General features: G+C 39.6%; 1 protein-coding gene across 1 annotated transcript in view; it reads right to left on the bottom strand.

Annotated features, from left to right (window-relative positions):
• The window catches only part of NCKAP5 (NCK associated protein 5), a 349,664-nt gene that overhangs the window by 98,701 nt on the left and 225,552 nt on the right, over positions 1–25,411 (bottom strand). Inside the window, exon 6 of the mRNA XM_062579086.1 lies at positions 21,577–21,726. Coding sequence (XP_062435070.1) covers positions 21,577–21,726 — 150 coding nt within the window. The remainder of the gene's footprint in view (positions 1–21,576; positions 21,727–25,411) is intronic.

Genomic DNA, 25,411 nt, shown 5'->3' with positions numbered 1-25,411 from the left:
GGGCATAGAGAGCTTATTTATTTACAAGACTAAATGAACAAGATGAACAACTGCAGCAAATCAATACGATGTCTCAGGGGTACCACCAAAGCCAGCAGAGGTGGGAAAATGCTCCGCAGCATGTCTGCCCACCGGCGGACTCTGCACGTGCCGAACCACTAGCAAAGCAGAAGCAGAAGCCGCAAAGCAAAAGCAGCAGTAAGAACTGAGGAGCCGGAGGGCAGAGCGTCCTCGGCACCAAAGCGGCGACCAGACGCAGCTCCCGGTGTGCTTTGCCAGACACGTTCCAGCAGGTCGCTTGATAAAAATAAAGGCATGGTTGCTATATAAAAATGTACTCCCGCGAGTTAAAATTTTTCTGATGTTTTCTCTATCATCAGTCTAAAATGCCATGCAAGATAAACTGGTCTTGCTGTTTTAATGCAATCATTCAAAGATTGGTCTGCACAACCTTTTAACTCACCTATGTGGTGCATCTACAAATTTATTTTTTTGAATTTTGATAGACACAAACTAAAAAAGCGTATGATCTTATTCTAAGGTAGTAAGAGCAGACTGCTTCCATGTCGATTTGTATAAAAGAACTACAACTTAACGGCTGTACTAGACGAAACACCCGGAGAGCTCCTCTAGTTCTCTTCCTCTGTTTTTTTCTGGAATGCTGTGAGGTTGTAAATGGAAGCTAAGCCTTGGTTCTGAAATCTCTGATTTCAGTGAGTTGATGCTGTATGAATAGGTTACCAAAATTAGGATATTTGAATTTGACAGCATTTTAAATAAACGGTACATTTTTCTTCTTACTGAGTCATTGAGGAGACATCTGTATAATAAAAGCCATTTTCACACCAATGGCTTTGAAAGTGTATAGAAGGGATATAATACAGTCAGTGCTAGCTTGACTCCTGTGTTTCTTGACTGCCGAGCAAATCATGCCTATTTATTTGGCATTTTTAATGAGGATTGGACAAGAAGGGAACACTTCACTAACTTCACTTAAGATCCAGTGCCAGTTCCCAAAAGATGGGAAAAGATGAGTTCTTGGTGTACTAAATCACTCTGTATCACAACTGAATACTTGATAAATAACCCACATTCCCCCCAAAGCATTCATTTGCAAAATTTGTAATAGCATTTGTGGTTTCAAAATCCTACCTCCTAATCCAAACCTTCATCTCTTTAACAGAAACTGCTGGGTTTTGTTATTTTAAGTCTGCTCCTTTTTCCTCCAAGGGATCTCCCTACCTCAAGTACTGCACATTCTAGGCATCTTCTGCCAGCTAAGCAAAGTAGATCTACTTAGAAGAAACTCTCAGTTACCACTACTATTTTTTATTTTGGTGTTTGACATTTCAGGTCAGGCCTAATGCTAGACTGAGTTGCAATAACAAACCAATGCTTCTCACAGCATGAAAGCTATTGCATGCTTGCAGCCACCCAGAGACAGCAGTAGAGAAGTTCTGGCCCATTTCATTTGCTTCTCACAGATGTAACCTAGTAGGGGATGTCACAGAAAAAAAAAAAAATCAGAAGATTAAGGAGAATGGTATTTTCTCAGATTTCCAGTTTTAGGTATAGCTGTTCTCCAGGAATTTATGCGTATTTTATGTATCATGTGCTACACACAGAAATAAATAGACCATCCCTGACCCTTAGCCCCACAAACACTAAAAGCGCTGCAGCCTGGCAAATTGCTGCAGATATGTGATGTGCATCACCACCAACCATATGGACAAGCATATCTTATTTTGGGGATCAGCCCCCAAAGCACAGTATAATTCAGTCAACCAAAAATAATTGTGATATAACTTGCCACTAAATGAAACATTACATGTTGCTTTTGGATCATTACAGATTCAGGGATTCTACAAACGTCAAAATAGTGGTATCTCCTAGTTCTGATTTGGAAGAAATTATTTTGTAGAGTTTAAATCATGACATGCATAATGCTAAGTAGCTTTCAACTGCCTTAATTAGAGACAACTTTCTTCTAAACTGTGAGACTGTTCATGGAAAATCAAACTGAAAGTGAAAATCTAAGATTTCTGTGTATAAAATAGAGGCTGCCTTGCATCGATACCTCTGCCAAGATACAGTCATTATTACAGACTTCGTCAACTCTAATTTTGATTCTGTACTCTAGATGGAAAACATAGCCCTCATAATGATGATGATTATCTCTAGGCCAGCTAAGAGCTTCCTTCTTTACACTTATTTAAGAATATTCTGGGGTTTCTTTTATGGGGCAATCACTTGGTCAACATTCGTTTTATTTAAGATTTGCAAATGGACTATACTCCAGATGCACTGAGGTCCAGTCCTCTTCCTGCTGAAAGTGATTTGAGTCTGCCATTTATTTCCCGTGAACGCAAAGACAGTAAGAAACAAGAAACAAATCATATAGGTTTTCACTTGACACAATGTTTCCTTAAAATTGGTTAATTATTATTTGGGGTCAGAGGAAGTTCCTTAGTTCAAAACGATTTGCTGTTCATGATGCTAGATGAAACAAGGAGACCTGCTACAGAAGGCAGCCTTAGCATTCTTCACATTTTTAAAAATGTGTTAATGTCCTTGATCAGTAAAGCTAGAACAATCCATCACAATTTTCTTTTTTTAATCTGTAGAATGGTGATGATATTTAGCATTACGACACCCCTGACTGAAGGCTGATATTAAAGTGTCCATTTTGTCAGGACAATCAGCCAAACTTCAAGGCCTCTGAAGGTGATTTTCACAAGAGTTTGAAGTCAAACATACATCTCAAATATATACTTACGTGGTCATATTTTTCTTTAATTTGGCAGCAAAGAAACTAGAGCTTTTTGCCTTACAGGAACAAACCAACCAACTAAAGGGAGGGAAGTGTTTTCTCCCCAAAGATATTCCATACCATTAAGCTCTGACCCAAAATACGCTCTGCTCTCTTCCAGGTAACTTCTTTCTGGGCTTACATGTTCAAAGCACAAGATCCCCTCACTGTCCTGAGTCTGAGATAGTATTTGGGGTTCAGTCCTCACCTAATACTGAAGGAACATGGAAACTTCCCGCTAACTATTAACATCAGACTATAAAGAGCTGAAATCAATTTGAATATACTCTTACATTGATATACACTTTTAGGATGATTTCTTCATTCTCTCATCTTCTCTTTTTACTATTTTACAGGAGATTACTACTATAGGTGAAGAATCATCTCTGAACCACAATTTCTTCAATATTTATCTATGTATTTGGTAGAAGAGGCAGACACATTCATGAAAATGCCAATGGACATGCTCCTTCAGATTTGCTTGCTTCTTCAATTCTGTAAATGGCACTTTCATTCAACACCCTGCAAAAGCCATTTGAACTGTGCTCCTTGAAGGAGAAGCGAACTGAAGTGCTTAAATCAGAACTGAATATAAGAATTGGACTTAGTCCCCAAAGTGTTCTGAAAAAGTTTAAACTTTACCTCTTTGTGCCTTGATTGTAAAAGTCAGGAAAACAGGAATAACAACACTTTGCTATCTAGCCAAGGTGTTCAAACGAATAATGAATTAGGATATCCTCGGTGCACTGGGGTCTTCAAGTAAAGAATATTAAGAAGTCTTCAACAGAGAGTCTTCTACACTTACAACCATAATGAAATTAATTGAAACAGTGAATCGTCTACTGGAAGGCATGACTAGACAAGAAACACCTGAAACCAGTTTTCCTTATTCAGCCACAGCAGTGTTGAGGCAAAATAGAAGGAGGGGAGTGAAAGATGAAAGGGAAGGAAAGCAGACATTCACTTTGCACTAAAGGAAGGGGAGATGAAGGTCTAAAGGTTGAATGTCAAGTTAGCAACTCACCATGCTTTGAAGGCATCATCAATAAAGGTCAAGGGGAAGGAAGTTATTACAGTGAACTTTAAAATCCCCGACAGAATGCTACAACACCGGTTACCATGTGCGCTGCTTTGTTATTCATACTAATCCATTAGTTCCTTTCTAGAAAGGTTTATTGATCTACACAGACACTCATTTGTCATGACCTGTGCAGTATATTAACAGCTGCCCAAGTACTTCAAATGAGCTCAGGAATTTTTTCATGTTTTCAGCCTACGATTTTGTATATTTTTGTGGTCACAAAATATTTTTTTTCCTTTTTTTTACCTGAAACCTTCAGATATTCAGCCAATGTTCAATTCACATTCAAGTATGACATGGGATGAAAGCAACGGATATGCAAGTCTAAATAATAAAACATGGAACTACATAAGCATTAATTGTAACTCTGTCCATCAGAAGGCCATATTCAACTTTACTGGTTGGTACTGGAAGGGACCATTCTTGCAGTTCAGAATTTCAATAATATATATTTTTAATTCTCCATCAACAAAAAAATATAGCAAGAACAAACTACTAAGAGTTCTTACGAGCAGTCTCTCTCACAGGTTGTGCTAGGCTATTGCTGTGCTACCAATAAAGTCTCATAGACAGCAGTATAACCTTCTTCTCTTGATGTATGCTAAAAATGAGAAGATACTAATTCAACAGAGGAAAGCTAATCACTTAAGATTACCTAAAAATGAGTGCTTAAATGTTCCTAACAAAAAGCAGCCCACACAAAACAGAAAGCTGTCTTTGCAGCTACATACGATGTTTTACAGAATATTAATTAGTTGATTCATGTGTTCAAACATGGATTTGCACTGGGAACTGTTGTCTAGCAGCTCAACAGCAGATTGCAGGGAGACTCCCTCAGCCGTGGTCCTGGTCAGGGTTCATGCAAGGCCACACAGCTCTTCTCCTGCCCGTTCAGCGTTTCCTGGTTGCCCCCGGAAGAAACTACAGGTGTTCAGTCTAAGTGAGCAAAAATCAAAAAGTGATTCCTTTTTGAAAGGAATAACTAGAATTTAATCCTTTAGATCTACTCATAAGGGATAGACATCTGAACTTCAGAAGCTGAACCAAAGCCAAACCAAACCAGAGTCATACACCACTACTGATGAACTAATATTAAAAATAAACATCATATTCCTGGGAATTCCTCTGTGAAATACATTTACTGTGGACTTTTTTGGTTTGCTTTTTTCAGAAGTTGTGGCTGACAAATTTTAGTTGGTTCAAGAATGATATTTGTGGGTTTTATTTCTGTTAACTCTGAAGTAGTTAGAAATGAAGAGCCTTTAAACCTTCAACATTTTCCCCTCTGACACCACAGAAATGTCTGGAGCTGACATTTTAAAGAGCAGGTTAGGAACAGATTTACCAAAAGGACTGTATTATAAGCCTACGCTTATCTTCCAGCAAATAAACATCTAGGCTACCAAGAGGTTTATCAGTAATAGCTTTTTATGCGTACCTGCATGCAAACAGCAGCTGACAGAAAATTCTAGCATTAGTTACAGAGAATGCACTAGATTTGCCATGTATCCACAGGTAAAATGCTGTCAATACAGCATTTTATATATATACTGTGTATAAAGGTTAAAATTAAGAAGGATCTCATTTTTTCAAAACTCTTCTAACTGGTCACAAATATTTTTTTTTGAGGAGGAGTAAAACAGAGCTACATAAGCACAAACAGGCAGCATAAAGCTGGGCATGTTTCTTGAGGCTGAAGACACAGAACACCTCCAAAATGATATATATAATACGTATACACTTGACGAAGCACGGAAACACAGGCATGGCAAACCAGAGGCAGGACAAGCAGGACTCCTGTTTTTACCACTCTGCGTAGTGAGAAGTGCAACGTAGTAGTTGCAGGTAGTGAGTTCAAACAAATCAAGTAGTGCTCCAGGCAACATAGACCGGGGCGGTCAAGAAGGAGGGATGCTTGAACTCCTCCACCCTTCCCCAAGCCGGGGCGGTGCTAGCGGCGCGGGCACCGTCCCGGAGGCTTGCACGCGGAGCACAGGCCACGCGGCCGTCGCACACGCGTCACGCTGCGTTTGCACGCAAGGAGCATCCACGGGGTAAGCGTATCTCTGCTGATTTTGTTTCCTGGTTTTCAAACGTTTACCTTCCTCCTGCAAACGGCGAACCAGATGCAGCCGCTGCATCCTGTTCCTCTTTCTCTTCTTTTATAAGCGATTTGCTCCCTTATGAAATCCCTTCTCCCAAGTGAGGGCATTTCGCCCTGGCAGAGTTACTGTGCTTCCCCCTGTATTCTCAACAGGTAGCAAACACACAAATACACGGTTGGCTGCATTTGTTTCAATTTTTTTGCAAAAAACAAAACTCTTCTGGAAAAATTCAATGACTGTTTCTTGGAATTAGTAAAGATGGGCTGAAAGTTTGACTATCTGTACACCTATCACTGACATAGGATTAAAACATTTTCGATGTAACCCCTTTCAATACAAATATCTGCTTTCCTTTAAAAATAAATGTCTTTTTAGGTTGGTTTGTTTGCTTTTTTGAGCAAAACTCATACACTTACAGGGCAATTTTTTAAGCAATGAGAAAGGCAACTTTAGAATTATATATCCCTCAAAGCCGTGCAATTTTGACTATAAGATTACTGACACAGTCACAGTTTTCTATTTTCTATTTTCCATTATCTACGCCTTCCAGAGTAGCATATTCAAATTCAACATAGACCTTATGTGGAGTTTGGAAAAAATAAGGCATTTCAGATTTATTTAAGAAAATTAATCTTTGGCTAAGTTTGTTCCAATATATTTCATTTCTTTTTCCCTGCCTGTGTAGCTGAGAATTTCATAGTAAATATAGGTAATAATACTCTCATTTCATGGTATGGGGAAGCAGGTATTGTAAAAGAAACCCAAGAGACAACTAATTCATCCTCACAAGATGCACATAAATATCCAAGTACAGAAAAAGCTACAAAGGTCTTATGCTTTTTCTTTTTTTTCAGAAGATGAAATTCAAAAATTTAGCTATTCTTTAAACAAGTTTAATATAGCTTTTCAACATTTTGCAGGTGACACTGAAATACTTGATTTAACACAATTTTAGAATCTAAATAATTTTACACAATTTACACAATGGTCACTGGAATTAAGTAGAAATGCTTGAAATTAAGTAGAAAAAAAGCCAAGGAATATACATACAAATATACAGGAATACTTTACTTTTTACATTACTTTAAATACACTTTCATAGGTCAATGCAAACAAGGGCCCTAATCCCAAAACCAGTGCTTCCAAGCTGCTCCAGGCACCTGAGCAGAAATGTATTATTATATTTTAGCAAATAGTGCAAATTTGGGCCAAAGTTGGGCATTATTTACAAGAAACACCTCTTCCAGAAACCAAAACAAAATCTAAGCAGCTCATTGTGCTTTGCTTTGATAAACAGAAGATTTGAAATCTTAGTGCATCCCTGTCTTCTCCCCCCTGCACGTCTTTTAATGTACAAACAGCAACACTGTTAATTGTCTTCCTTAACTATTTATTTTGGCTCTCCCTGGGAGATGAAATAACAAATGTTTTGCCCTGTCTTCAGAGAAAGAAGATGCTGAATTTTTAATGAGGATTTCTTTTTATCTATTTATCCTAAGTTTCCTCATTTAGTTCAAACAAAAATAATTGTGAAATAATGTAATTTAAACCGACAGCTTAGGAAACACTGTCACCTGAACTCAAATGCTTAAATGTCAGATCCACTGCCTGTCAGACTCTTAGTAGTTCCCTGTTATCCAGAGATTCTTTAGGTGGGAGAAATATTTTTCTTCGCCAAAAAAATTGTCTTTTTTCTCTTTTTTTAAATAGCTTTTGAGCTTATTTTTACATGAATTCTGAGAAAAAAGACTTTTTTCCTTTGCTGTACTAAGCAATAGTGAGATTTAAAGCATTACTTGATAATTGATAACGTTGCAAAATATTTTTAAAAAATGAAGTATAAAATTTTATTTTTTCTCCTCCTACGATAAATCATTTAATTCCCTTCCTTTGAACACTTGGAGGTAACAGGTTTCTATCGTGCTCAGCTATTGACGCCAACGGCTTCACAATTCAGAACATACAAATTTACACCAAGTTGCTGTGTTCGTAACAACCCAGAGCGCTGAGTTACTCCCGAAAGCAGCGCTCCCTGCAACGTCGCTTTCGTCCCGAGAAGTCACCGCTACGCCGGCTGCCCCCAGGGAGCTCCACCTGAGCCTCCGGGCACGGCGTCGCCTGGTGCCCTCCCTCGCGGGCAAGGCGCCGAGAGGCAGAGCAGGCATCCTAGCCAATAGCCGCACCACGAAATTCCTGTTCCTCTCCCGCGAACGGAAGTAAAACTCGATTTGCAAACGTCAGCTTGCTTCGCCCGACAGCGCTGAAAACGCGTGTCCGTGTTCTACAGGCGCAGTGGGCAGCACGCGGCGCCGCTCGCCCCGCGCAGCGGCACGGGGCGGGTTGACTCCTGCACGGACCTTTGCTAAACCAAAAGCTCCAAATCATTTTATTTTTAACCTTTTAGCATGCAGTAGTGAATTTTCGGAGCCGTTGCATTTAAGTCAACAGAAAAAAACAACCTGCTTCCCGCCGCTCCTGCCTGGTTTTACAAGCACCGGCAGCGGGTGGCTGCTGCTTCGCCGGGCTTGGCGGGTCCTTCGCCCCGCGCCGCCGGCCAAGGCAACAGCAGCCGGCGCCGCCAGGCCCCCCCTTAACAGGCGACGGACGTCTCCTGCCGGGAAAGAACATGCAGCACAATGCTAAATATTTTCTCATTATTTACTCAACTTTGCTCGTCAGCATATAGAATTTATTTCTGAAGTTTCCATAAAGCTGGCCTTTTGTCCTTAGATTTGTTGGTTAACCACAACTCTAACAGGTCCAGGAAAAGCCCTGGACAGTGTTTGCACACTGCAGGAGCACACAGCATATTGCAAGAGTTTCTAAAAACCAAACAAACTTTGGCTTACAATCACTGAAGTCACGTGGGAATTTTTAAGAGAGGAAACATTCATTTATTTTTTAAAGGCTGTGCACTTCAGAGAAAGGACGTTCATTAAGATACTGCTTTGAATCATGTACGCTTTCCTTAAAAAAAAAAAAAAAAAAAGAAAGAAACCTGAAATTAAGCTGAATTCTGTGAGATGCAGGGGCGCTCCTCCCCTCAGTCCAGCAAGGAGCTCTTAGAAGAGCCAGCAGCAGCCCCACGGCCCGGCTCCGATTTACAGAGCGAGCCAAATGCAGACCGCGCGTAAGTGAGCACCGCTCAAGTGCAGCCACTGGAAGTGCAGCCACTTACGCACCTCCAAATCCGACAGGAGACAGCCAAATACACTAACGTTAGTATTGAACATGAAGAAATGGTCCTGTTATCTCATTCCGAGCTGCTGGTCAAGAGCAATATCAGTGATTAATCGATTGGCCTAAAGGGAAAACGTGGAGAAGAGGACAAGAATAAATCAATGCATGAAATACTATGCAATGCAATATATACCTGGGATCAATCATATTACTGCTCTCCCTCTTCTGCCTGCAATTGGGAAATATCCCTGCCTGGCAGAGGTCATAGGCAGGGCAAATCAGCTGCTTAAAAGCATCTGAATTTCTCTTCTTTTATTTCCATTCAATTGCTTTTCAAATACATTCCCCCCTAATGTTAGCAACTCCTTTGTGACTATGAACTACAAATGTCTGCTTTTACGCATCTAGTTGGGCAAAATTTTAAAGAGTTACCCTTGGGTCACTGTGAAGGACAAAACAACAGAATAAAAAGCGAACAAGATAGATACACCATCACTGGAATGAGAAAAAAGAAATATTCTGCCATTCAAAGAGGAAGCAAGAGGAAGACACAAGCTGTTTCCTTAGCAGTAAAGTTATTTCAGCACTTCACCACGCACTCTTCTGGAGCTCTGCTACAGCTGGCTCAGGTAACTAAAATGTGCTGCTCTGCCAGGGCTAATATTCAGTTTTTCAAGATGAGTTAATTAGTCCAAATGCAAACTGCAGAGCAATACTGCTTCTGCTAACTGAACTCTCTTGCCCCCAGGGCACTATATAAAGGGACTATATGGTTATAAAGCTTGTAATATGGCCTCTTTCTCTGCTTCACTCCTCCTGCGTTAATTTAATCAAATTAATGTACTTACTAGATCAGCTGCCTCTGCATGGCATTGGCTAAACACCGTGAAATCTAACAAAACTGCCTTTCTGATGGCATAGATCAGATTTAAGGTAACAGAAAGAACATCCCGTGACTATTTAAGAAAACCATATTACAGCTATCGCAACTGGTACAGGAGGTTCAAGTATACTGGCATCAGAAGCAATACAGGACTGCAGGAAATTATCAAGGAGCAGGTGAAGGATTTTTTATCTGACACGTGTCCAAGGTGCAAAAAAGCAAACCGTGTAAGGTTCAAAAGAAAAGAAAGAAGGATCTACCACAAGGCAGGCAAAGGAAAACTTTGGCTACTTCAGCCATATGACCTTTTCATTGAAAAACCCGTTTCAGCTCATTTCTAGGCTACCATAAACGAGCAAGAGAAAAGCTAAGCCAGTATCTCAACGGAAGCGCCAGGAGAGAGCACGGCTTCCCCTGCTCGTGTGGCGCACAGCGTTCGCGCGTGACGCCCAGACCGCCCACGCGTTTCTTCAGCCGACCCGCAACTCTTGCCGCAGTGACTTTACAGATGACTTTGTCCAGCAAAATACATTTCTTGTGTCAATTTTCTGAAAAGCTGAACAGAAAGGACTTGTTTCCTCTTTTTACAAGAACTTTTTTCTAAATAACTGAAACGTTTAGACCACGAGCGTTAAAACCAGAAAGGTTACTTTGGAAGAACTGGGAATTTCCTTGTTTGGAGGCAACAAGCAGATCTGCACGCGTACTAAAGGAGAAGAACTGCAGTTAATAACGTGAATATTTTTCTTTCTCGCAATCACGTCCTAGTTTTGGCCTCGCACGGGCCTCCCGCGCTGAGCAGAAGAGGCGCAGGAAGGCGCAGGCACGGCCGGCGCGCGCGAGCAGGGCCGGCGCAGCGGGCGATGGAGCGCCGCGGTCCCCTCGGGCACCGGGCGCCAAGGGAGGACACTCCGCCCTCTAGACGGCACGACGCACCTGCGCATCCCCGCTGCCAACGGCGCACCGCGCCAGGCAGTTTAATCATTTCTCCACCGGCGTAGGAAACGTGGGCACCGAAGTCAGAAGGCTCGAACGGCAGCTCCCGCTCTCCGGGGAGAGCGGATCGCAGCACGCTGCTAAAACGCCGCGGCGGGGCCACGCGGCGCGGGAAGGGGGCTCGGCCGGGGCACGCGAGGGCCGCAGCATCGCCCGGGCGCCCCCGAGGTGACGCACGCCCTATGCAGAGCTGTCCTGGCTATAAACAGAAATTAAAAATTCAGTTCGTGAGCGAGCAGTTACCTACGGAACCGTCAGCAAAAATCGCAGTCCGGTGTAATGGGCCCACATCAGCTTATTACCCATTTGATGAATCTGTTCTCTTTATATATTTATAACTAATCTTAAAAGCATGACAGATTACATAGACTTAAATACAATCGTTTGAGTGTCTTCTGCTATAGATTATTAAAGTGACTACATAGCAGAGTGAGCATTGAATTTCACAAGTATGTTAACTGCACAGATTTCGTATGTGTAGCTAAATATACCACACAGGCGACGTAGGAGCCGAGACTCTCACGTGATGCAAGCCAGCAGAGCTCCAGCAATTCCAGGAATCGGAGCGTAACCGCACCTGCCCACGATCCCAGCTACAACCTCCACTTTTGCGTACCTGCATGACGAACAAAAAAGAAATCCCTACTGCACGGGGAAAACGTGCATCACCACGCAGACCTCATCATCGCTCCATCATGTTCTGAGGTCAGTTAAGAGAAATGATTAGAGAGAAATTTGTTTTGCTATGTAAGAGTTGTAAGTGGTTCAGTTCTACCAGCTCAGGTAAATTAATCAGGATTTCCGATGCAGCCAACAAAGACTGTCCACAGAACACAGGGCTCTTCCTGACAACGTTAGTTTGACGTGAACTTCAGCTACTTGTTACGTTTACGAGCAAAACACCTTTCATTACTGTCAATGCAATCACATGCATTAGTATGTAGATTAAAAATATATTGTACGAGTCTAAAACTACTCTCGCACAGAATCTTTCCTCTGAAATATAAGCTGCTGTGAGCACTGAGATGGCTCATAAAAGGGCTTTTGGAGAACCATTCCCAGGGTGCATACCTGATAGAAACTATTTTAAAAAACTACTGAGTTTCACTCTTTGAAATGATAAATGTGTTGGGATAAACACAGTCACCTAGATCTATAGCATACGGTTGGAAAATCTCATTTTGTTCAATAAGGAGAGTGCATTTTCAATTGTATCACCTGCCTGATTGCTAAAAAAGGTAAGTCACATTATCTGCTGATTACGTGCAGGAAAGCACTATGCATGGAGAGACGGGCACAGAAAAACTATCATTATTTAAATTATAAAAGTCAGTCTGAAATATCAGATTCACTGCAACCTTGCAAGGACTTTTTGCAGAACATGCTTAACATTTATTTCAATGGAGAACATCTGGCAGGTTTAACAAAATCAAGATAATTTTTCTCGATTTCTGTGGCTTACCTTTTCTCCACAGACTACACCTATGGCTCAGACCTTCTGGCATTGAATCATTATCCTATTCAATATTTTGAACTATTTAAAGGGTATTTGTTATGTCATCTAGGGAAGTAGCAGAGAGAAAGAACTATCAGAAAAAGGCCATTGTACTGGAATTTGAAATACCACACAAAAATATTTATTTATATTCTTAAAAAAATAACCAAATGTTTGCCTGTGCTAAAACCGATATATTAAAATTTATCTCTCTCCTTCTCATTCTTCTGTAAAAAAATTAGCCCTCAATATAGTATCTTGAAGAACCTAAAGTTTACCTATAGTTCTCACGAGTGCATGCCCCATAACTTAGACAAGTAAAAACTATAACTAAACTAGAGGATCTTCTAAACAGTATCTTCAACTAAAATAGTAATGTGAATTAAAAATTACTTTTAAGAAAGAAGTTTATTTCACCCGGAAAAGGCTGAATTCCCTGATGCCAAAAATCGGCATCTTCTGTCAATCTACCTTGAGCGGGTACAAATCAGGAACGGCCCGAGTTACCTACTCTGCCTCTCCAGGGTGCTTCACACCTTGTCCAGATGGACTGATGAGTGTGACAAAAGGGTTGAAATACCTCGCTCAAGATTAGTAAGTTAATAACCTTTATTAAAACCTAAATTAACTGCATTAGCAGGCTGATGGAAGAATTTCTAATATGGACTAAAATTCCCCTTCGACAAATGGCCGACGAGATACGGAATGATGGCACACTTAAAAAATAAATGCAGTTTTAAAACTATAACCTAGGAACACTGTTTGGGAATGGTCTGTTGTGCAGCTGACCGAATCAGCTCACTTTGACAGATGACCGTTTCGTAACAGAAAGTGGAGAGCTGATCTGACAGTTTTTACCTTTTTCACCATGTGCCAAAAACTCAGAATTTCTTTGTGTTGTGACCAAACTCAAACCAATTAGCTTCTGAACCACTGCTGGGGTTCCTCGTGGGAGCATACCATATGTCACTTGGACGAAGACTCCAAGGAGGTACCATGGTTGATTTTCAAGTAATCACTGAACTAAATAGTCAGAAAATGCTGGTATGCATGGCCAGGGTAAAACATGAGTACGCTCTCCTCCTCCATCAGCTGTGGAGGCAATGGCTTAACATATAGACATATTTCTGTTAAACCCCTACACTAATGCAGGAGCTGGAGCTCTTAGGGGATCACCAGTCTCTCTCTAATGAAAGTAACAAGGGAAGAAGTGAAAAAGAGAGCGAATCTGAACAGCTCTTCCTACGCACAGTGGGCAGAGCTATTTTCAACATCCCTCTGTAAATGCTCATCCGTACCAGATCGTCTTGATTTGAGCACGATGAAAAGAAAAACTGCCAAGAATTCTGTCTGGCTTAGAAAAAGAGTGTAAAGGGGAGAAAAGAAATAAAAAAGTTCCTTTAGGTTCTCAGGATTTTAAAAATCTGAGAGAAGTAAATTCTCTTCCCTCCAGTACGCATATAAACTTTGAATTTAACCAATCTGCCTAAAGGATGCTTTCACTCTATATGAAGATCTCATTTTCTATTAACATCCCAAAGTTGAGGTGCATCAACTTTGAAAGCAATTCAGCATCTATGCCAACAATGAAGAAACCCAGGTCAACACCCGCTTCTGCAGCACGCAGGAAGGATGAGGAAGCAGGTGAGGAAGAGCTGAGCAGTAGGAGGGCATGAGCTGGCAAGAAGAAGGTACAAGTATCTGGGAAGGAGATGCATCCAAAGACACAGCTGCAGGCGTGGGTGAGGACAGATGGGGAGGGGAAAGGCATCCTAGAGCACAAAGGCAAGGAGAAAAAGGCAGCAGTCATGCAACTTGCTTCTAAAAGACTAGGAGCAACTCAGCTACAGAAGACCTGTAATAGAAAACTTAAAGCATTTACAAGTTACAGAATACATTCAGCACGATAGCACTATTTGTTTTTAATTTAAAAGTTTACTCAGTTCTTGGAAAGCCAAAGCAGTTTGCCAATACTGCTATCAGCAAGGAGCTCTGAAATGACCGGAATAAACTGGGCCGATTTTGAAATCAGTGATGTGAGTCAATGCTGATTATTCAGCAGCCACTAGATAACTTTAAAAATAAGACTTTCCAGCCCCATCTTCCCAGCCCTGGCTATGGAAAGGAAAAAGGAAAGGAAAAAGGAAAGGAAAAAGGAAAGGAAAAAGGAAAGGAAAAAGGAAAGGAAAAAGGAAAGGAAAAAAGGAAAGGAAAAAAGGAAAGGAAAGGAAAAAAGGAAAGGAAAGGAAAAAAGGAAAGGAAAGGAAAAAAGGAAAGGAAAGGAAAAAAGGAAAGGAAAGGAAAAAAGGAAAGGAAAGGAAAAAAGGAAAGGAAAGGAAAAAAGGAAAGGAAAGGAAAAAAGGAAAGGAAAGGAAAAAAGGAAAGGAAAGGAAAAAAGGAAAGGAAAGGAAAAAAGGAAAGGAAAGGAAAAAAGGAAAGGAAAGGAAAAAAGGAAAGGAAAGGAAAAAAGGAAAGGAAAGAGAAGAAAAGTTCTTAGGCACAGTTCAGAAAACCAATTATATAAGTCTCCGACAGAAAAGAAGATTTAAAAGAATCCAATAATTAGGATTAAGTAGGTTGGCTTTTGGTGACTGATCAGCATAATGAATCTAGTTATGTGAACGGCCAAGGTATTGGGCCAAGGACAGGCTTCTGGCTGAATCAGATTAAAGGCACTGTCTGGAAGAAGATTAGATGCCACAAAATATTTAAAACATTGCAAAAAAAATTTTTAAACAGTTTCATGATTTTTCTATATATTTACCTAAAGTTATTGAAATTTCCCATAAACCAAATGAAGCAGCTGCCTTTCAGTGAACAGAAAGAACAGAAAGTTGATAATTTAATTATCAATTTTCTTATCCAGTTACACTGTAGTATACAGAAAATGTAAAAAACAAAAACAAAAAAACCTTCCCTTTTCCCCACCAAAATGAAGCTGATTTCTCAATTCACCCAAAGGAAATGAGTGCCCTTCTAACATCTCTTTTTGTTGAAATCATGTCTCTCTTTTTCTCTCCGCAGGGTAATAAAAACATACTATGGGAAATATCTGACATACTTGCTCATCTGTTTAATGGTGATGGTACAAGGAAAATTACTCCCCTAATATATTTGAACATTTAACTTATCAACCTAAGTGAGTTTTCTCACAAAAGCTGAATTTATTTAAACAAAACACATCTTTCTATGATGAATTGCAAAGGGCAAGAGGGCAAAGCCCTGTAATTAGAAAGTGAGCAGTTATGTGACTTTTCCCTAGCAGCTATTGCTGCTACTGTTGCTCAGTTTACTGCAACTTCCATTGAGTCTCACTCACCCGCAAGCAATGAGATTTTCACACATGAATTAGGCTTTTCGTTTGGTAACTTCAAGGTTACAATTTAATGCTACCCCAGTGGCTTACTGTTTGGTGCAAAAACGCAAGGCTGCGAGCAGCCGGCGCTCCTCAGTTTTGCAGAGCTGCAGGAGGGAAGGAGAGCCGTGCAGCAAGCCGGGGAACCGCTTCCTTCTCCACAACGCTCCTTTTCCTCAAAATGTAAATGCTGAGCTTTTAGGACGGTGCTGACAGTGCCCACTCATTGGCAGGGGTAGGCAGATAATCTCTTCTGAAAGTGGGACTGCCCCCGTTGAGCTAAAATGCATGAATTTCCTGTAACGAGGTGACAGTACACTGACACCATGCCGGGGCGAGTGTAATGGGACCTTGATGCCAAGGTGAGGGTGTTGGCAGTGGGAAACGCTTGTGAAAAGATGGACTATCCAAAACACAGGCAACCCAACAGCTGAGCATCTTGTCCGATGCCAGGCACACGCTCGCTCCTGCCCGCGCTCCACAGCAGCGAAAGCTGTGCTCCTGGCCATCGCTGGGAGAACGGGCCGCGGGTTGCTCAGAAATGCTGCTACGGCCCCAGTCCTCTGCCTGCGTTGGTAAATGAGCGGGCACAGAAAGAGGCCTGGAGTGAACAGGGGCAACGCAGACACGTTTTTCCTGCAGAAGGGACCTAGACGTTCCTCATGCGTGGTAGCTCAGCACCTAAGAACTGGATAGACTCATCTTCAATCAAAACCTTAATCCCACTTCTCTTCCATGATCTGTTTTCCTCCTTGCTTCCTGTGTAGAATAAGTTACCTGAACAGACCAACGCAGGGCACTGAGGCCCTCTCTTCTCCGTCCCTTCCAGCCCCACATCTCCAGCTGAAGGAGTATCTCCGGACGGCAGGGGCCGGAGGAAGCCCACCCAGCCCAAGGTATTTGACGCCATGCCACATTCTAGCTCTTCAACAGACTACAGATGTGCACAACTACTAGGGCACAACAAATTTTAAATGATCTTAGAGGGTGCAGGACATCTGCAGCAAAGACAGGAACTGAACCAAGGTGCCTTGGGTATTCATCCAATCTCTACTCACAACGCCATTTATTTGGGGGAACAGAGGACACACGCTGTGGCACATGGAAGGAGGTAACACCACACACATACAGATCTGTGTATCTTACAGAATTTGCTTTGACTGACAAACCAAGTGTCTACGCAAAGAGCCCTCATTAACCCCTCCGCTTCTTTTTCTTTAGAGCAATCCTCATCAACTTACTTTCTTCATCATCAATCAAAAGCAAATACTTTCTAAGAAAGATGCAAAATGCTGCCCCTGCAGAGAAGAAAATCTGGAATAGACGGAACATTTAATATAGCCAGATATAGTTAATTCAAGCTGAATTATCCTCATTGCATAAATGTTTGTGCAAATGACAGACCTTAATAACCCTTCAAAGCCAACCCAGTATTTATCACTGATAAAATTTTTCAAAGCAAAGTAACTATAGCTTCCACAAACGTGCATAGATGAAACCTGACACTAACTCAGTGGATCAGTTAAAGTCACCTGCAATTACGCAGGTGCTTGGGCAGCATGTATTTCAGTCATTTAAGGCTAAATCGGGGGAGTCCATAACTCCCTATCAGGTGACAAAGCCCTAGTACAGTCTAAAAGCCCTTAATAGATGCTGTATTTCAAATGTAAAATATTCCCAGAGTTTTCCTCTGTGTATTGTGGCTGGGTAAACTGTTCTTGCTGCACAAATCTGTGCCACAGTGAAAGAAATAGTATACAATCTTGTAATGAGAGTCCATGTAAAACCTCACATACCCAGCAGGGCAAGATAAGTTTTTATGAAAAATTTCCAACTTATACATGTTTGGTTTCAGAAATATAACACTGTTTTAATGTAGCTGTATATACACCTATATATACCTGAAATGCCTGCACAGGAGTTAATGGATGTCCAGAATACATTCATTTTGGGGGGCATTTATGGCTAATATTTTCCAAAAAAAAAATAGCAATTCTTCTGGTGAGGAAAGCATGTAAGAAAGTGAAATTCTAACAAACATCTGATACTGAAAACAAGAATTTGTATTCTCTGTATTTTTTTAGTATTTTCTTTCTTTTCAGAACTCCAAACACAGAGAAGTTATCAGATTTTTTTTTTGTTTTGATTTGTAAGAATTAAGTCATCTGATCATAACTGCTGAAGTAAGTTAAGTAGCCTTTCATGAGCAGCCAACTAAAAATGCTAAAGGCACAAAGTGGTTTTGATATCCAAGAAATCACAATTAATTTCAAGTACACGTAATGGGATATAAGATGGAATGAACCATTTGTTATTTGTTATCTGTTTCAATTGATTAGAAACATATGGTATTTATCAGTCAGTAGAGTAGAAACAGAATTTGCTGTAAGCAATAAGGAATGTAAAAGGATTATAGGTAAGAGGAGCAAATGAAAGAATACATATATATTTCTTACCAAAGCACATGACAGCTTTCAACTAGGCTGACTACAAAGATGCTTTATTACACTGATTTGTACTATTCAATGAGAACATTTCTAGGTTAAATAGAAGTTAATAAAACCTAAGTAGTATTACAGACATTTATTTGGCAATACATTTGACAGCACTCAAACATAAGAAAACAAAAGAAATGTTAAGTATATCCCCCCACTGATGTGGAAACCATCTAAAGAAAGTTTTTTTCAAAAATTAAGCCTTTTTTGCTTAGAGTTGATAACTTGTCAGTCAGTATCAGAGAGTGCAAGATGACTACAGTTTTCCTTGCTGTACCACAAATTCCTGAAAAAAACTACTGCTCACACTAGCACCACATACTACCATGGTAGTACCCAAGAAAGAACAGAAAGAACTAATATGCTATATAGAACAGGAACTTTTTCATATATATTCAAAAAAACTCCAAACTAAATAATCCATTTTATTGGCAAAACTATCTATTCATCCCTGTGCTGGTGTATAGCTTTTCTCCTTTGGTACTGCATCCCCTTGAAACCAAGTTCATACTTAGCCAATCTATTTTTTGGATGTGACCAGCTGAAAGAAAGTACTAACCAGAAAAAAAAAATCCTTAATTGTTGCATCTGAATGTTCATATAACAAAAACATTATGCCACTTGCTCAAATTATTCCCTAGATGAACACTATATATACACACACACAAACATACCTATACATCTACACCTATAGATATGTGTGTGTGTGTGTGTGTGTATGTGTATACATGTATGTTTATGTGTGTGTGCACACTTTTATTTACTTACATATACGTTCTCTCCTTTCAGGAGAAGCAAACCCCAGTAACAGGACAATGAATAACAACAGGAAAGAAGGATGGAAACATTTTACAATGCTCCTCACAGATCCAGCTAAATTTTAGGACGAGCTACACTTGCCCGATGCAACGCAAAACCAAAATGAATGAATTAAAAGACTCAAAGTAATATGAAGAGATATTCAAAGATTTCTAACAGGTTCTGATATTCATTTAATTGCACCAGAAGATATTAACAGATTAGTTCCCCCATTTTGAAAACAAAAATACTACTCTAGTTGGTTTTGTTTATAGGCAGGGTTATGATTCCAGAGAGCATAGACGGAAGACCAACTTTACTAAGTACTTTATTGGCCTTGCAGATTTTATTAATTGTATATGAGACAATAAAACCTAATCATGTAAGTATGATTAAAGAGTCTGACACCCACAACAGAGGAAATAACAAATAGCCATTTTTGTTCCTTTTTATATAGACTAATGAAACATTTAGAGTAATTGCTCTGCAAATACTGAAGGATTAGAACTGCTAATTACATATAACTTAAAAAAATATGTTCATTAATTAATAAATCATATAGCCTTTGACATCACAATTTATATCCTTCAAGAGAAAAAAAACAAGAGCAAGAACATATAACATAAAAAAACCCACACAGTTAACAACACTTTGTTTTAATTGTCTTAGGCCACAATTAATGTTGGTCCTGCAATTCATCTTTGCTTCATTCATTTCTTTCTAGCTCCTTGGACTATTTATGTAGGTTAATTCTTCAAGCATTGGCACTCACTAATGTGTGTTTTTAACAAGCTACGGCACAACACTGACATCAGCGAGGGGACCTATCCACTGACCTTCCAGAACTAGAGTCGGTCTGTCCATGATGTTGCGCTATATATCTAGGCAATTGGCCATAACTGATAAAAGGTTGTGACATTATTGAACCACTTCTTATCAGCTGCGAGGACATAAAGAATTGAAACTGTCATGTAGAGTGATTAAGAACAAGACCAAGGAAACACCAATCATGCATATTTGGAAATAAAAGACCTTACGGAACCTAAAGTCACCCTTCATCATCAGATAAAGCAAGACCATAGTAAACTGCTGCACTTACTAGAGTTTTATGAATCTTGGTAATTTCATATCACATGGACATTCTATTTCCTCTATGTAAAACTAATATTCATTAATATTTAAGAGGTTTATTTTATAGATATTCGCCCAAGGCCTTAAAGCAAAAGAATTTACAAAGATTGCCTACATATTTCAGATTTTAGACTCTGTATTTAGATTAGAATATGGTTATAATCGCCTGTTCTTTCCTTTTAACAAGGTCCTCAAGAATATAAATCCACAGTTTTAATGTAACTACAGTATAACACAAACTAAAAATTATGACACCAAAAAATTAACCACCCCTTCACCGTTGACCTAAAATCTATAGGCCCAGTGATGAAGTCTCTGTTTACCCAGATTCCACTTAGGCAAAATGCCACTAAGGTCATTCTTAGGCATTTACTTACCCATATGGACAACACAACATATGGACTTGTACAGGAGAGAATGGAGCAAACACTCGATAAGAAGTTCAGATATGTCTTTGTACTAGTTCATAATCATATTAAAATATGCACAGCTTAATTTTTTTATACACACTGAAAACCCTGCTGCAAAAAGCACAAAATAAGTATGCATATATATATATAAATATGTATATGTATATATATACACATATATTAACTATATACATCTATTTGGAGGGCATCTTATCTGCACCTTGTCCCTGACTACCTATAATAACCTTAACACTTCTTCTATAGGAATGTTTACAATCTTGGATTCTAGAAGTTGGGAACTATCATATGTATTTTGTAAATCATAATTTCCCACTCCAAAATTCAAAATGTAGTAGTGTGCAGCTCTCCATGTGGTCTACAAAGAAACAGATTTTCCATAATCTAGCAGTGAAAAGACCTGTAGAAGAACTGAGTCTTCAGGCAAGCAGCCCAGCAATTACAGGATCAGCAATAAACTACAATGAGGCAACACTGGTTTTATGATAGTTTTAAAACCACCTATGACATTAGTGTTACACTATTAATTGAAAGACAAACAGGAAAAACAAGTTTCTTTTTAAATAGTCAAGACTGAATTAAAATTATCTATGAAGTTCTTTTTAAAGATAGATATATGACACTTAACAGAGAGGGTTCCTTGCAGTGGGTCTGATATTGCTCATCCTTGCTAAGTGTATCGAAGTAAAAAACAAAAAGACTCTAACATCAAGTATAGGTGAACTGTGAAAGATAAGAGTTATACAACATGGTGTTTCAGCGCCAATAAAAGAACAGGATGGAGGGAGGACTTTATGTATAAAACTGTTTTATTTCTTACCTCCAGAGCCTTCAAACGCTCTAATAGCAATTTTGTCTTTTCTTTTTCCTCTTCGGTACTGCTGCTTTCACTTCTTGAATCTTCATCTACTGCCACATGAATTTTTTCCATCCCTTCTTTACATCTCCTACTGTCTTCTGACAGCTTTTCCTGAAATGATTTTTTAAAATGTCATTACTCACAGGTGAAAATGATGTTAACTACGCAAATGTCTTCAAGTCTCCCTTGTATATGAACGAAAAAAGGACACAGCAGGTTGCTACTTACATGATTAGAGTACTAAATAAATGGAGTAACAAAGGGTCTGTTAAACATGCTGCCATGCCAATTTTGCAAAAGCATATGTACAACTGAACTGCTACGTCTACTTAAGATTTAAAAAATGTGGAACTCATCATTTTTGTTAATAAAATAACTTGCATTTTCTTCTTAAAAAGTAGCAATCTGAATTGAGCTTACTAGTTTTCAGTGGAAATGTTCTGCCACTGAAATAAAAAGTAATTTATCCAGGAAAAGCTAACATATGTTTATGCCTAATGTATTTCACCCTTCTTCATGTAGAGCCAGTATTTGAATTACTAAAGAACAGGTTGAAACCAAGCTGCTACCCGAGGAAGTATACTACTTACTGATTTAAGATCCACACTAATATATAACTAGGGACACTCAAACTGACAGCAAAATTTGCAGAAGTGGCTCAATCTATTTATTACAAGTCAGTCAGATTAGGTTGTTCTTAGGTGTTGCCTAGTGGACCATGGCTGCTGTGTTTTACAAGAGGCCCATAAAAAAATAAGGGTTTGAATACTGCGTCCTACTAACTGCATTAGTTACGTACCCAAGCCCTGTGCTGAGAGAGATGGTGAGATAGATCAAACAAAACATCAAGGATACAAACAGGCAGTGTAAAATATTGCCTAAAAGGATGAGCATAAGGGGAAAGAAGGCAACAGCTACACAGAGAGACAGTGTGAATTATCATTTGAATGCAACACAAGGTAGACAGTCTCTACCCTGAAAAGCATGTTCGCTACAGGCAGATGCAGTGTGACAACTAATGAGAAGTTTAAGGCTGGAAAACAGAAGGTAAATCAATATTAAATAAAGGGTGCTGTCAGAAACCGAGAGGTCTGTAAGGAGCATTTAGGTTTTTTGCACGTCTTCTTGATAGTTCATATACACATATACCACGGCACATAGTTCTACGATCTCTGGGTTAATCTATACACTGAGAAGTACTTCCTATAAATAACACACAACACAAACTCTATCTAAGCACAAAAATATGTATTCTTGTGACGAACTGATCCAGCGTGAGTAACTCTGCAAATAGGTGATAACTCTTTGAGAGTTAACAGCAGAATGTTTCCTTAATTAAAAACCAGAAATACAACCAAATTAAAAATCAACACTGTGAATCACATTCCTAACGATGTCTTTTTAAAAAAATTAACTAGCTTAGAAAGTGATTATTACCATGTTAAAACTTTAATCAAGGATAAATTTTATCAGCCGTGGTCCTAATCACTGACTACTCTTACGCAAACCGTGCGGCACAAATCTCATTCTGAGCCTCCAGACTTAGACTCCAAAGAGCCGATCTGTCAGGTTCCAGCGTTAGTGCTATCCTGGCCATACAGGAACCATACGTATATTAGGTTTGCTTCTTACTTGCTCCTCGCTAGTGCAATGATGAAATGTCTATGAAAGAGCCATTAAACTATTCCGACGAGTACATTCATGTAAAACATATTGATCAACTCAAAAAAGTTTTATTATTATTATTATTATTATTAATCACAGGTACCTCTCTGACGTAACTCAAACACAAAAAAACTGTTTCAGGAGCTAGAGACAGATATTAGATGTGGCTAGCAGGGGAAGAACACCTACCCACCCACACAGGGGCACCTTTCCTGCTGGAAAGGCTCACCTACATCTCTAATACCTAGTGTCAACAGAGAGAAAACACAAAAATTAAATACGCAAATCTTGTTAAAAAGGAAACTAGGATTTTACTGCTACTGTAGCCCCATCCCCACTGAAATTAATGAGAAAATTCCCATAAAGTCTGACACTGAATAGGCCTTTTTGAGCTGGTTTAAATTGTCATTGCTTTTCTGCAAGACAGAGTATTTTACGAGCCTAAAATGACATCCTATCCTGCCCATCGTTTCCGCATGCTCAGTTTGTTCCATGGAGCATGGAAATAGCATACTGTTGATGAGCCCTTTGATCAAACACTGTCGCCCTACAGCCAACAGAAACACCGCCCGAAAACAGCCCCCGCCGCGGGGCCATGGCAAGCTCGCGGGGCTCGCTGGGAGGATGCGAACCACTGACAACCTGGACCTACGAAGCCGTCCAGCGCACTGACCTGGCTGCAGCTCATCGCAAAACTGGTTTTCAGCTACACGAAGGAGGAGGGGGTAGCATAATATTCCCTATTTCCACTAATAAATACAAATAAGAACAATAAATCAAGAAAGCAGGAAATTCACTTGAAAATCCAAACGATAATTTCCCATGAACACAGCTACACGTATAAAGCCAGTCTTCCCCCCCGCCAGCCCCCCTTTGAGAATACAGAACAAGAAGGTGTTTCCAAACTTCAGTATAAATAAAGGGAGTAACTACAGCCAGAGGAAAGCTCATACGGAAGCTTTCAAGAAGATAAAAGACAGCAAACTGCTAATTTTAGAAACGACGTCCTCCACCAGCCCAGGAAAGGCGAAAGACTGACCCTCTGGACACAGCTTCAGTAACGGTGCACCGAGGTCACCGCCTGTCCTCCGAGACCACTCGCCTTGCCGAGAAACGCGCAGGCATGAAAGGCGTGTTTAGCCAGCTCTTTCTTAACCACGATTATTTCACAAATGAATGTCCTTAATAAAGTTTTACTACAGCTTGCCTGTTCTCTGCCCTTTCTTCTTTCTTAAGATGCTTTCCAGGAATTGAATACACTCACAAAAAATATTTGGAAAGAATGAGCTTGCTTTAAAACATTTAACTTCACAACTAAAACATTTCAAACCAGGAAGAGTGTCAGAAAAATGGTAATTTGCAAGAGTATCCAAGATTTTCATTTGTAATCATTATTATAATAGACATTAATTTGAACAAGGGCTCTTCTCTGTTAGAAACTATATAAATAAATGATATGAAATGATCATATCATTCTCCAGTTTTACCCTATTTGAAATTTTACAACCCAAGAACTACCTGCACAAGCCAGAATCTTTTAAGAAAACAGAAATTATTAACACAGTGAACCAGTAGACAGAAGTCCATGGGATTAGCTTGCACCAAGCATGAACCAGAGAGGTTCTTGAATCTTTTGAATCCTTGGAGGTATTCAAAATTATGCTCCACAGGTGACTATAATAGCACATCATAATATAAACCTGATATAACTGAGTCAGTGTGGAGCAGGAGCTTGGACTAGATGACCTCCAGAGGTTCTTTTCAACTTAAATTATTCTGTGATTCTACAGTACAGATGATAAACTGCATGCTTTCAGAAGGCAACGTGACAAAACTCTGCTTGAACCAAAGACAAATGAAAAAATACCAAGATCCTTGAAATGCAAGTGTTTGATGCGTCACTGGTCATAAAACTGGTAAGTAATCATTACAACTGACATATTTACTCACAGAAGATAAAGATCATTTCCATGTGATCAACACAAATTTGCCAGAGAGGTAAACTATTTCAGATATAATGCTGTAAAGATCCCTCAGCTATAAACTATTCCTTTCTCAATTCTGGGTGTCAGATCAAAATGTCTGAGTTCAAATTTTTCTGAATTTCCCTTACTTTTTAAACATCAGAAAT

This window comes from Rhea pennata, chromosome 6 (genome assembly GCF_028389875.1).
Source record: "Rhea pennata isolate bPtePen1 chromosome 6, bPtePen1.pri, whole genome shotgun sequence".
Classification (NCBI taxonomy): Eukaryota; Metazoa; Chordata; class Aves; order Rheiformes; family Rheidae; genus Rhea; species Rhea pennata.
The sequence above is the reverse complement of the archived record's forward strand: the minus strand, read 5'-3'. Positions and strand labels throughout refer to the sequence as shown.